Source organism: Sinocyclocheilus grahami, unplaced genomic scaffold (genome assembly GCF_001515645.1).
Source record: "Sinocyclocheilus grahami isolate Dianchi unplaced genomic scaffold, SAMN03320097.WGS_v1.1 scaffold195.1, whole genome shotgun sequence".
NCBI lineage: Eukaryota > Metazoa > Chordata > Actinopteri > Cypriniformes > Cyprinidae > Sinocyclocheilus > Sinocyclocheilus grahami.
The window spans coordinates 175,574-187,291 of NW_015505374.1; the positions used below are offsets into that span (position 1 = coordinate 175,574).

General features: G+C 35.3%; 2 protein-coding genes across 2 annotated transcripts in view; both read left to right on the plus strand.

The window, feature by feature from the left end:
• Window positions 1–7,269, plus strand: part of vps37ba (VPS37B subunit of ESCRT-I a) — a 29,275-nt gene extending 22,006 nt beyond the window's left edge. Inside the window, exon 4 of the mRNA XM_016285240.1 lies at window positions 4,666–7,269. Coding sequence (XP_016140726.1) covers window positions 4,666–5,172 — 507 coding nt within the window. The 3' untranslated portion in view covers window positions 5,173–7,269. The remainder of the gene's footprint in view (window positions 1–4,665) is intronic.
• A 2,177-nt stretch (window positions 7,270–9,446) lies between these two features.
• ppp3cca (protein phosphatase 3, catalytic subunit, gamma isozyme, a) overlaps window positions 9,447–11,718 on the plus strand; it is a 49,552-nt gene continuing 47,280 nt past the window's right edge. The window contains exon 1 of the mRNA XM_016285305.1: window positions 9,447–9,484. Within this exon, the coding sequence (XP_016140791.1) occupies window positions 9,447–9,484 (38 nt within the window). The remainder of the gene's footprint in view (window positions 9,485–11,718) is intronic.

Consider the following 11,718-nt stretch of genomic DNA (forward strand, 5'->3'; position numbering starts at 1 on the left):
AATTGCTATTGTTTTGAACTTGAACCTGGAAATAACAATTTCTACAAAAGTATTAAGCATCACAACGGTTGGAAACATTGGAAATAATTAAAAATATTTTTTGAGCACCAAATCCGCATATTAAAATGATTTCTGAAGGATCATGTGACACTGAAGTGAAGTGGAGTACTGAAGTGGAGTAAAAGGCTGCTGAAAATTCAGCTTTGCATAACAGGAATAAATTACTATTATAATTTTTAATATATTCACATAGAAAACGGTTGTTTTCAGTAATATTTATTTCACAATTTTACTGCTTTTACTGTATTTTTTTATCAAATAAATGAAACATTACCTCTTAAAAATAAAGGTTCGTTATTGGCATCTTGTTTTCATGAAAAATCTTTACAAATATATATTTTTTTATTTTAAAGAAGGTTACAAGCATAAGAGACTTTCAAAAATATATTTTCAAAAAACAAAGACCCCAAAGTTTTTAACTGAAGTGTGTGCGTATACATGCATACACATATATATCCAACAACAACAACAACAAAACATAATAACACTTTTGTAAGTTGCCTCTGTCAGGAAAATAAATGTAAATAGATGTAAATCAGCGAAGAGAGCTTGACTGATATGGAATGGCATATGAGGGAAAGTGGCCCTTTGGTAATGAATTACAAGCTGTCAAAATGCAGTTTGAGATGTCCGACAGCTTTAAGCTATTATTTACTTGTATATATTTATTTATGTATTCCATTATATGTATACTATACAATATTGGTTTGTGATCTCAAATCTCTCTTTGGTCTCAAATTCATTTTCCTCATTGTTTTGAGCTATGTCTGTTAAGTGTAGAACATTACACATTTCTCTCTTGATAATGAATTGCTGTTATGTAAAAAGTTGTGTAATTTAAGCATATCAGTACATTAAATACATCTCTGATGCAAATGTCTGTTGACCTCTGAGAATTTTTGACAGGCGTGTCCAGTTGTACTGTGAAATCCATGGCTCCTGAAAGGTGAAACACACCCTGTTGTTGCCTTAGCAAATTTACTTGAGGCAAGCACACCAAGTTGGCAGATTTATATTGCTGCCTTTGATGTTGCGCAATGGCTAAAGTCAAAAGGTGCCGTTTTCTTTAATACATAACATGTTTAATACCTTTTCAGACTAAAATAAGTCTGAAATTATTATTTCAGTAACAGATTATATATTGTTTACATGTACAGTAATGCATTTGGCAGACACTTTTATCCAAAGCGACTTGTGTTGAATTCTTTGGGAATTGAACCCATGACCTTGGCTTTGCCAACACCATGCTTTACTGCTTGAGCTAGGAAGGCAGTATTTTATTGTCACAATTTTTCAAACATCTTAATTATAACACATTCTGCTTTTCTTTGTCCCCTCACAGATGACAGATCTGGAAACACTCCCTTGGACACACTCCTCGCACTCCTACAAGCAGAAGGAGCCAAAATCGAGGAAGAAACTGAGGTACATCCATTACCACGAAGCTTAAACACTTTAAAGGTGCCATAGAATGGAAAACTGTATTTACCTTGGCATAGTTGAATAATAACAGTTCTGAACAACATACAGTCATACAGTGAGCCTCAAACACCATTGTTTCCTCCTTATGTAAATCTCGTGCATGCAAAAGACCACTGAAAAATCAGAACATCAGAACATAACACCGACTGTGACGTTACAGTCGGGATCACTAATAGTTACGACCCCAACATTTGCATATACCCGCCCATAGGCATGGGCCGGTATGAGATTCTGACGGTATGATAACCTTAGATAAAAATATCACGGTATTGCTATTACAGCTCTAAAATATGTTATGTTTAAATGTCTGGGTAAAAAACAACAACTTTATTTTCCACTGAACACGATACATTTTATTTTTAAGAAACATAGAACATTTTGGAACAGTAAACATGTCAGGCTAAATAATTTAAAATAAATAATTGAATTCTTCTTAATTAAATGAAGTGCAGTCACTTAAGTGAGCCTAAACCTGCAGCTCAACAATAATCAGAACATCTTTTCTTTTCTGTAAAAAAAAGAAACAGATTAAATGAAAAATATGCAGTCACTTAAGTGAGCCTAAAGCTGCAGCTCAATAATCAAAAACATAAGTCAAAACAATTTCTGTAAAAAAAATAAATCAATAAAAAATGCAGTCATTAAACCTGCAGCTCAACAAGGTTTTTGGAGACATGCTCACTTTCTACACATTCCTCTTTCAGTCCAAGTTATGATGCAGGAATGTTCACCTTTCCTGCATTAAGTTTGGAGCGGTGAGGTACGAGGATGTGTTAGGGCTGGACAATAATTCAATATCAATATGTATCGCGATATTTTTTTTTTTTTTCAGAAACGGTGATATGGTTTTTAAACACATTTCCGAAATTTCGATATAGCCTACATTACCAGTGTTTCCCATACATTGATTTATTTGTGGCGTTTGACTTCATTGAATAAACATGAGCACTGCACGTTTTAAAATCAAAACTTCGCTCTTAACCGCCCCCTGCTGGCAGACAAGCAGTTTGCACTTTTCATACTCTTTATACTGGCTGTCAGCCTACAATACCAGTCAAACGTTTTTGAACGGTAAGATTTTTAATGTTTTTTGTTTTTTTTAAGAATTTTAAAATAACTGCTTTCTATTTGAATATATTTTAAAATGTAATTTATTCCTGTGATTAAAGCTGAATTTTCAGCATCATTACATCATTTGCTGATTATCAATATTTAAAACAGAATTTTTTTTTTCAGGATTCTTTGATGAATAGAAAGACCTAAAGATCAGCATTTATCTGAAATAAAAACCTTTTGTAACGTTATACACAATGTTTGGAGTCAGTATGAAATTATAGAAATTAATACTTTTATTTAGCAAGGATGATTTAAATTGATCAGAAGTGATGATAAAGACATTTATAATGTTACAAAAGATTTCTATTTCAGATCAATTCTGTTCTTCTGAACTTTCTATTCATCAAAGAAACCTGAAAATATTCTACTCCGCTGTTTTCAACATAATAAATAATTTTTGAGCAGCAAATCAGAATATTAGAATGATTTCTGAAGGATCATGTGATTGGAGTAATGATGCAAAAAAATATAGCTTTGAAATCACAGGAATAAATTACATTTTAAAATATTTTCAAATAGAAAACTGTTATTTTAAATAGTAAATATATTTGAAAATGTTACTGTTTTTGCTGTATTTTGGATAAAAAAAATGCAGGATTAAAAGAATTTCACATTTCTTGTTTGAATGAAGACTAAATACAAATAAAAGGTCAACATTAATTTATTTGTGCTGGGTTTTTTTCTCTTTTTTTCAAAAATATTATATGAGGTGTCAGACTTGGCAAATTCATTTTTCATAAGTCTGTATGCACAGACATCTGTTGTGGCGTTACCAGCTAAATTTAATTATTGTACTAAATCGCAGAAACTTAGTACTTTAGTCTGGTATTCCGCGCTCTGTGAAGTAACGTGAGGGAGCAAACTAGTTGACGTTAGCTAGTTAATTAGCCATGTTATCTGCCTCGGTAGCAAGCCAAATAGTATTTATTTCAACACTGAAACAAACGGCGGATGGGTCTTGATCAGGGGTGAAAGAGGGAGAAATGAAGATGACACAGATATGTAGTTTATGTATGACCTGGAAGTATTTATTTAGCGATCGGAGCTAAAACGTCATCTGTACAGAACATCATTGTGTACGGAACATGGTTAGTCTACGTTACCCGAAAAATGCACTGACTGCACAAACCGGAGGAGGAGGGGTCGTGTGACTCGTTACGCTCTTCGCTGCACACAACTGAGGGAGTCATGCACTTTCTGTCTTTGATGACGCGTAAAAAAAACTGTGCATACCGCAGGAACGGTATAACGGAAAATTTGTGTGGTTTTGAAACCGTGACTTTTCCAAACCGCGTTATACTTTGAAACCGGTTATCGTCCCATGCCTACCCGCCCATGTTCTATGCCAGCTGCCAGCCGAACCTGCACAGCCGAATCATCAGAAGTTCTGCAGGTATTGTGAACAAACAAGCGAGGATAATAGCGAAAATGGCAGATCATGGAAATAAATGTTATGTTACAGACTGTGCAGGGGGTGTGAAGTGCAGGGATGGGTTGGTGTCTGTAATCAGAAAGGCACGGAAAACAAATAACGCGCGTTCTAATAAAATAACGCGAGCCACTAAAGGGACATGTTAGCTGCTTGCTAGCGGTAGCCTGTTACATTACAGTACATAAGATTTCACTTACCACATAAACAGAGTTAGGAGAGATGACTGAGGATGATGGCGAATGATTTACAGATCCCGAGTACCATTGAAAAGCATCTGATCTTGTAAAATGTGTGGTAAGTACTGCCGCTGTAGTTTACACAGATCACGTGCGATCGCAAATCTCGAAAGTGAAAGTAAAACGCGATCGTGCATTCGAATGCAGTTTCAATACTCCCTGATGTCCGCATTAAGCCAAATACCTTCTATGTAGATATCAGAGAACAATTTAAAATATTGTATCAATGCATTCTATGGCACCTTTAAAGTTGCACTAGATATCTGCTGGGGATTGTTCATCATCTGATGGACTCATTAGTCAATGATCATGCTATTATTTCTCTCTTTTTCAAATCAGAACATGGCCGATTCGCTCCTCGATGGCGCAACCCCCCTGGACACATTCATCGATGAGTATCAGAGTAAGAGGAAGCTGGCGCACATGCGGAGAGTCAAGATAGAGAAACTCCAGGAAATGGTGCTGAAGGGACACCACATGGCCCCAGCTGCACCTCAGCCCTCTCGCTCTCAGGACCTTCCCTCCAGGCCAGCCGCTCTCCATAGAGAGGTCAATGGTTCCCCCATGCCGATGCCCCGGCGGGCTCCTCCTCTTCCCCCTGTTAAAGTCACCCAAACTCCTCCTGCTCAGCCCACCGCAGCCTTCTCCTACCCTCCTACCTCTCCGTTCGCTGCGGCCTCTCCATTCACACCCACTTCTCCATACCCCCCTATTCCCCCTAGAGTAGGAAACATGCCACCCATTCTTAACCAGGGATACCCCAACATGTACATGCAGCAATATGCCCCACCTGTGCCCCAGAGACCCCCTCCACGCATGGCACCCCAGCCAGGCTTCATCATGTAGTGAGCGAGGGACATTACGGTCTATGGAGAGAGAAAAAATGAAATGCACACTGGACATTCATTTTTTTTTTTTTGTAGGTCCTTCAAGCTGCATGTTATAAAATGCATGCGCTAAGATGGAGTCTTGTCAAGTGTAAAATTAACAAGACTTTTCTGCAATCAAGGGGGCATCTGCAACATGATCTTCAGTTTGCACTTTAGACTACTTTTGTATTTGATCAGTCATGGCTGGTTATGGAGTCAGGCTGTTCCCGTTCTGCCCTTCTCAGTAGCGTTAGATCAAGTAAAAAAGTTCACATGAGCCTCAGGGGCCTCCATACATAATGAAGATATCAAAGTTAAAGAACAGGCGTTCTGTTAGGCCATCTAGACAGATATGAAGAGCTACGATTTGATGTTTTAATTTAAGTTGTCAAGTTCATGCTAATATGTCAGTTCAACCACTTTAATATCTTCTGACATATCATACCTGAAAAAGCTGCTTTAAAAAAAACGTAAAGCCTATGCAAACAGACTTGAGACCGAACGGTGCTGAGTTTTTTAGGGGGGAAGAAACAAATACATTTTTGCTCTTCAGGTTTTCTCAGACCTGCAGCCAAAGATGCTATTTGTTTTCCCAGTGGATCCAGTTTTGTGCTGGTGGCAGAAAAACAGGGAGATTTAATACAAAACTGAGTTAAATGTGGGTGAAGTCATTTGGTACTGATGTGGTGGATGAGATTGGGAGATCAGAGCTACCGCTACAATGGAGAGAGCCTTTTGTCTCAGATACGAGCAAATTCGCGCTGGAAGGAGCTTAATGGCTCGAATTTGAAAGGAGTGTGAGTGAACGGTAGTACATGTGGGGAAAAAATGTGCAAATGAGTTTTTTTGGCTTAAGTGCGAACATTTGTGAAGCATACATGCTTGTACTGTCATTACCATGCATACTTAAACTGATGCTGATGCATAATTGACCATTTAAACGTTTGCAACTAACACCATAATCCTCCTTGTGTTTATTTTTGCCATCTGGTGTGAAGATGTTTATCGGAAATGTGCTTCCTTTCCATAAGCCCCACATTTTAATTGATATTTAATATATTCAAACTAATATAGCCATACCATTTAACTCAGAAATTTTGTGGTAAAATTGGACTTCCCTACACCATCAGGTCTGTTACATATCATATCTTGTTTTCTGTCCTTAATATGTAGTATAACCTTCATTCATGCCTTTTGTTTTCACCCTGGATCTGTTTTCAATATGTATGTTGTTCTGGTCTCTTCATGTGTTTGCCACCGAAATAGCCACTTTGTGCCTATGCTGAGCATTAAGATGAAGACTTGTTCACTGTGGTGAGGTGTGTGTGTGCGCGCGCGCGTGCGCTTTGTATTCCTCCTTGCCTTCCCATTCTAAAACAGATTTCTTTAACAATTAGACATTTATTTTTCAACATATATGCTGTTTACACAGGTACATCTTTACAAGTGCTCTTTACCTAAATATCAGTTGTTTGTTTTACCAGTTAGAGCCATAATTACGTTGCCTCAAATTCAGGAAGTTGACATGATAGAAATGTTGTTTGGATGAAGTCCTCCATTTAATCACTGGTGCTACTACATTCATTTAATGAGCTGAACCAAGATGATGTTAGTATGCAGGCTCTGTTTGAATTAAATCACTCCGCGTTTGTCAGACTTGGGTTGGGTATCTGCTTTATGTTGATGCTGATGAACACCAGATCAAGAGGTGGAATTATCTGGGTTCCTCATGAATCAGGCTGCATTATGTCTAGACATTGGCTAAATACTTGTGAAAAACATTATGTACTATGTCAGGATTGCCAACCATCTGGAAAAACCAGCTTCCATCCTTGAAAACTGTTTGTTTGTGTGAATAAACATGGTCTTCCTTTGTCTTAAAAATAATAATGATCGCTAGGTTTGTAAAAGGTAACTCGGCTGAATGCTTTGGCTGGCAATAACATAGTGTTTTGTACATTCCTAATGTAAAATATGCAGACTAAGTGCTAGGTAATGTCTGTTCAAAGTGGTAGACTTGGTAAATGGAACTGACATCTCTATTTTAAAGATAATAAATTATATCCCATCACTTTTCTGTGAGTTCAACCTTTCCATGTCTTTTATTCAGGAATGAGGGTTATGTTCGTTTTAATTATTGAAGATAAAATATTGCTCTTTTGTATAAATCTAATAGGCCCTAACAAAGAATTTGACTCCCCCTGGTGGAGTAATAATAGTAATATCATACTCTCTCAACATTTTAAATTTCTGCTGTAATTATGACAAAGCTGCTTGTTTGCTGAGGCCCCTAGTTGAGCAACTTTTTGCACCTCATTTTGCAGTTGAAGCTTTCCATTTTATGAATATTTTTAAATAGCAGTGATGTGATTATATTCATGCTAATTAATTGATTATACAACGTTTAATTAGACAAGTGTTTATACACAATGTAGGGGTTTTTGCACTATATTTAGTAACTACTATGCATATACAGTAGGTAAACTATTGGTAGCCATATATTTATTTAGTCATTTAGCAGACGCTTTTATCCAAAGCGACTTACGAATGAGGACAACAGAAGCAATCAACTAGTATTAAAACAACTAAAAACCGATCCAAAACTAAAAGCTAAAACTTTATAAATACTGCTTATAAACATTTTAAAAAATAAAGAAATTAAATAAAAATGACAAATGCGTACAACACAATTTCAACACTTAACATTTAAATGAAAAACAAAAAATAAAGCTAAAAACAATTGAAAATACTAAAGAACAAAAGGTATAAGAGTATAATAATGATTCTAACATAACACTAAGCCAAACACCAAAAAAAAAACTACATGTGTATATGTACAACCACGCACACACACACACACACACACATATATATATATACACACACATTACATACATATTTATAAATTCAATATATTTCATTTCCATTTAAGTATTAAAAAAACTAAAACTTAATAAAAGAATTTAAAAAAATAAAGAAATTAAATAAAAATGACAAATGCATACAACACAATTTCAACACTTAACATTTAAATGAAAAACAAAAAATAAAGCTAAAAACAATTGAAAATATTAAAGAACAAAAGGTATAAGAGTATAATAATGATTCTAACATAACACTAAGCCAAACACCAAAAAAAAAACTACATGTGTATATGTACAACCACGCACACACATATATATATATATATATATATATATACACACACATTACATACATATTTATAAATTCAATATATTTCATTTCCATTTAAGTATTAAAAAAACTAAAACTTAATAAAAGGCCTAAACAGACATAAATTCAGACATAAAATTCAGACATAATTTAACTAAAATTTAAATAAATAACAAATACAAATCAAACGACAGTAGTTTATCAGTAATCCTAAAATATAACACTGCCAAACTGACATGCTAAAAAACAACAACTTCCTGACACATAGTAAGAAATGGTTATAAAAACTTAAACAGAAGCAAAACAAGTAATAGGAAAGAGGAGAAATAAAAAAGCGATACTTATCCTTTGCCGGTGTCCCTGCCCGGTGGAGTCGCATGGTAGAGTCGATGATCTTTACACTCTTCAGTCTTCACACGAGGAGGCTGTCACGTGACGGCTGCCGTGGTAAACTAAGCTTTTTTTATACCCGTGAGCTGCTTTTAACTTTAATATATGGGTCAAATTGAATGCCGAAAGAGGTGAAAAGCATTCCAGGTTGCTGATTTTATAATTCACAGCTTTAACACTGAAAATAAATCCTCAAAAATATTATGAGGAAGATATTTAGTTGTAGAGAAAAAAATATTAGAATTAATGCAATTGTTGATTTTGACCAGTTTAAAGGGGTCATATGATGCTTTTTTAAAGATCATTATTTTGTGTATTTGGTGTAACAGAATATGTTGACATGCTTTAATGTTCAAAAAACACATTATTTTTCAAATACTGTACATTATTGTAGATCCTCTATAGAGTCGATGGTCTTTACACTCTTCAGTCTTCACACGAGGAGGCTGTCACGTGACGGCTGCCGTGGTAAACTAAGCTTTTTTTATACCCGTGAGCTGCTTTTAACTTTAATATATGGGTCAAATTGAATGCCGAAAGAGGTGAAAAGCATTCCAGGTTGCTGATTTTATAATTCACAGCTTTAACACTGAAAATAAATCCTCAAAAATATTATGAGGAAGATATTTAGTTGTAGAGAAAAAAATATTAGAATTAATGCAATTGTTGATTTTGAACACTGATGCTATGATAGTTTCCAGTAAGAACATCTTTGACAATGCACTGTAAGTTGCTTTGGATCAAAGCATCTGCTAAATGCATAAATTATTATTATTATTTTTTTTAAAATATGCCCCCTAAAACGTTATCCTTTGTGGCAACAGGCCTACAGTGTGGTTTTAAAAGATATACATCACACTAACTTTAATGGACTGCTTTCGCCTTGTAGCCAGGTAAACTTAGCCAAATTACATTTCATCAGAAATGTAAAATCAGAACTTTCTGTAGCCATTTGCTGACATTTGAGTAATTGATCACCAGATGTTACACAAGAATAGTGTCACAGAAGCTGAATTTCTATTCTCCATTATTGCTTTGAGTTTGAAAAGATTATTTTGTTGGGTTGAGAAGCAAGAAAAAATGTAGACGCTAATATCACATTAGTAGGTCAGCACAGAAACCAATTTGCCTTTCAAATATCCAGGTTTTGAGTGAACACTTGTAGCCTGCTTAGTGTCTAGTTGTATGCAGGGCTGGAAAAGCCCAGAATCTGTGTGGCACGAAATGTCATCCTGAAGGCAGAGCCTGTCCTTGGTAACACTGAAATGCAAAGCGTTTGGTTCAGAACTGTGCCGTATGCAAATGTTTAAACTTAGGTTGAAGATCTGTGCGTCTAACCCTTCTCGCCACACACGCGTCTTTGTCTGTGTTTTAGACTCTTAACAGCCGTGAAAAAGTGTGTTTGTGTTTAATGAAGGTTTAAAGCGTCCCACAGAATTTTGTAGCTTGAATGTGTTGATGTTTCTCCACATCGGCCTTAACCCTCCATCCTCTCTTTTGAACTTTAGGGTCAGGATCTTGTTTGCAGTAGGAGGAGTCCCTAAATAAACAGACTCTGAACCTGGAATCCCTGGCTAATAAAGGCTTTGCCTAATCTGTTCTTAGTGCTCGTACCCAGCTTACTGTCACTATTCCCAGCATGTGTTGTGGACCCAGGGCTGCTTGCTGTTTATTTATACTCCTCAGCCGTCGTAGGGCTGCACAATTAATCGAATTTCTAATCGCGATTACAATTATGGATGCCACAATTACGTAATCGTTCAAAGCGGCAATTAATCGTTCAAAGTCCACTTATGTTATTCTGCACAATTAAGATATGTTTTTTTTCTTTCTACATGTTATCTTAAGGGTTTTTCCATTGTTTTAGTATAACATTATAATACCATTCATATTTTAACTTTTTTTATAATTTAAAGAAGAAACCATTCCGATGTATATTTGACATTTGAAGGCTTAATAGTATAGAAAAGCACTAAAGGTTTTTCAGTTAGTGTTTTCAGCTTGTTTATTTTCATATAAAAAATACGGCGTGCAGTTGCATCAAACAATGGTATAAACATCATTCAATGTAAATTGTGATAATCGTAATTAATAATCGCAATTACAATTTCAAGGGAATAATCGACAATTATGAATTTTGTCATAATCGTGCAGCCCTAAGTCAGAGTATAGATAATGTTCATTTATGCCCTTATGACAATGAGCTCATATTGTACAAATCCTTAACTCAGGTGAGGTGGAGTCGGCTGCTCTATTGCCCTTCCACATATTTTATTTTAGTGTGGATAAGTGTGGCCAAATTAACTCTTCTGCATGGGCTGAAAATGGTTCTTGACTGTAAGTCTGCTGCGTTCTGCTAAGATCAACCCTGTTCAGTCATGCGTCATATCATCACATCTTTTTTTTTAACTGTCAGTGCTCACTCCTGAGGATATCATAATGAATGAAATGTTTGGGTTATGTCATGCCAAAAGCAAGAGTGTTAGGTTGTCTTTTACCATAGTCTTCAGTCATCATTTCTTCTCAAATAACATTTGAGATCTCAATTTACAATTATAATTTTCGTATGATTTTGGCTTAGTTATTGCAGAAACAAACTTTCACTTCTATGCTATTATATTTTCATACAGGTTTTTTTTTTAAACTTTGGGGATTGAATTTAACAAGATATTAAAATGAAATGTTTAACTATTTTTGAGTTATGTACTAAATTTAATATTATTATTATATGTTAAATGTGGTCATCTAACTCATGAGATGAATCATTTTGTTTTATTGTATTTACAGGTAGGCCTGTCACGATAACTTTTTGTTGTGCGATATATTGCCCCAGAAATAATTGCGATAAGCGATATTATTGTCATTTTAAAGACCATTTTATGCCACTGAATATATAATCATAATGTAGCAGCATAATAATGCAAGAAGGCCTACACACTTCCAAATGACAACAAACTTT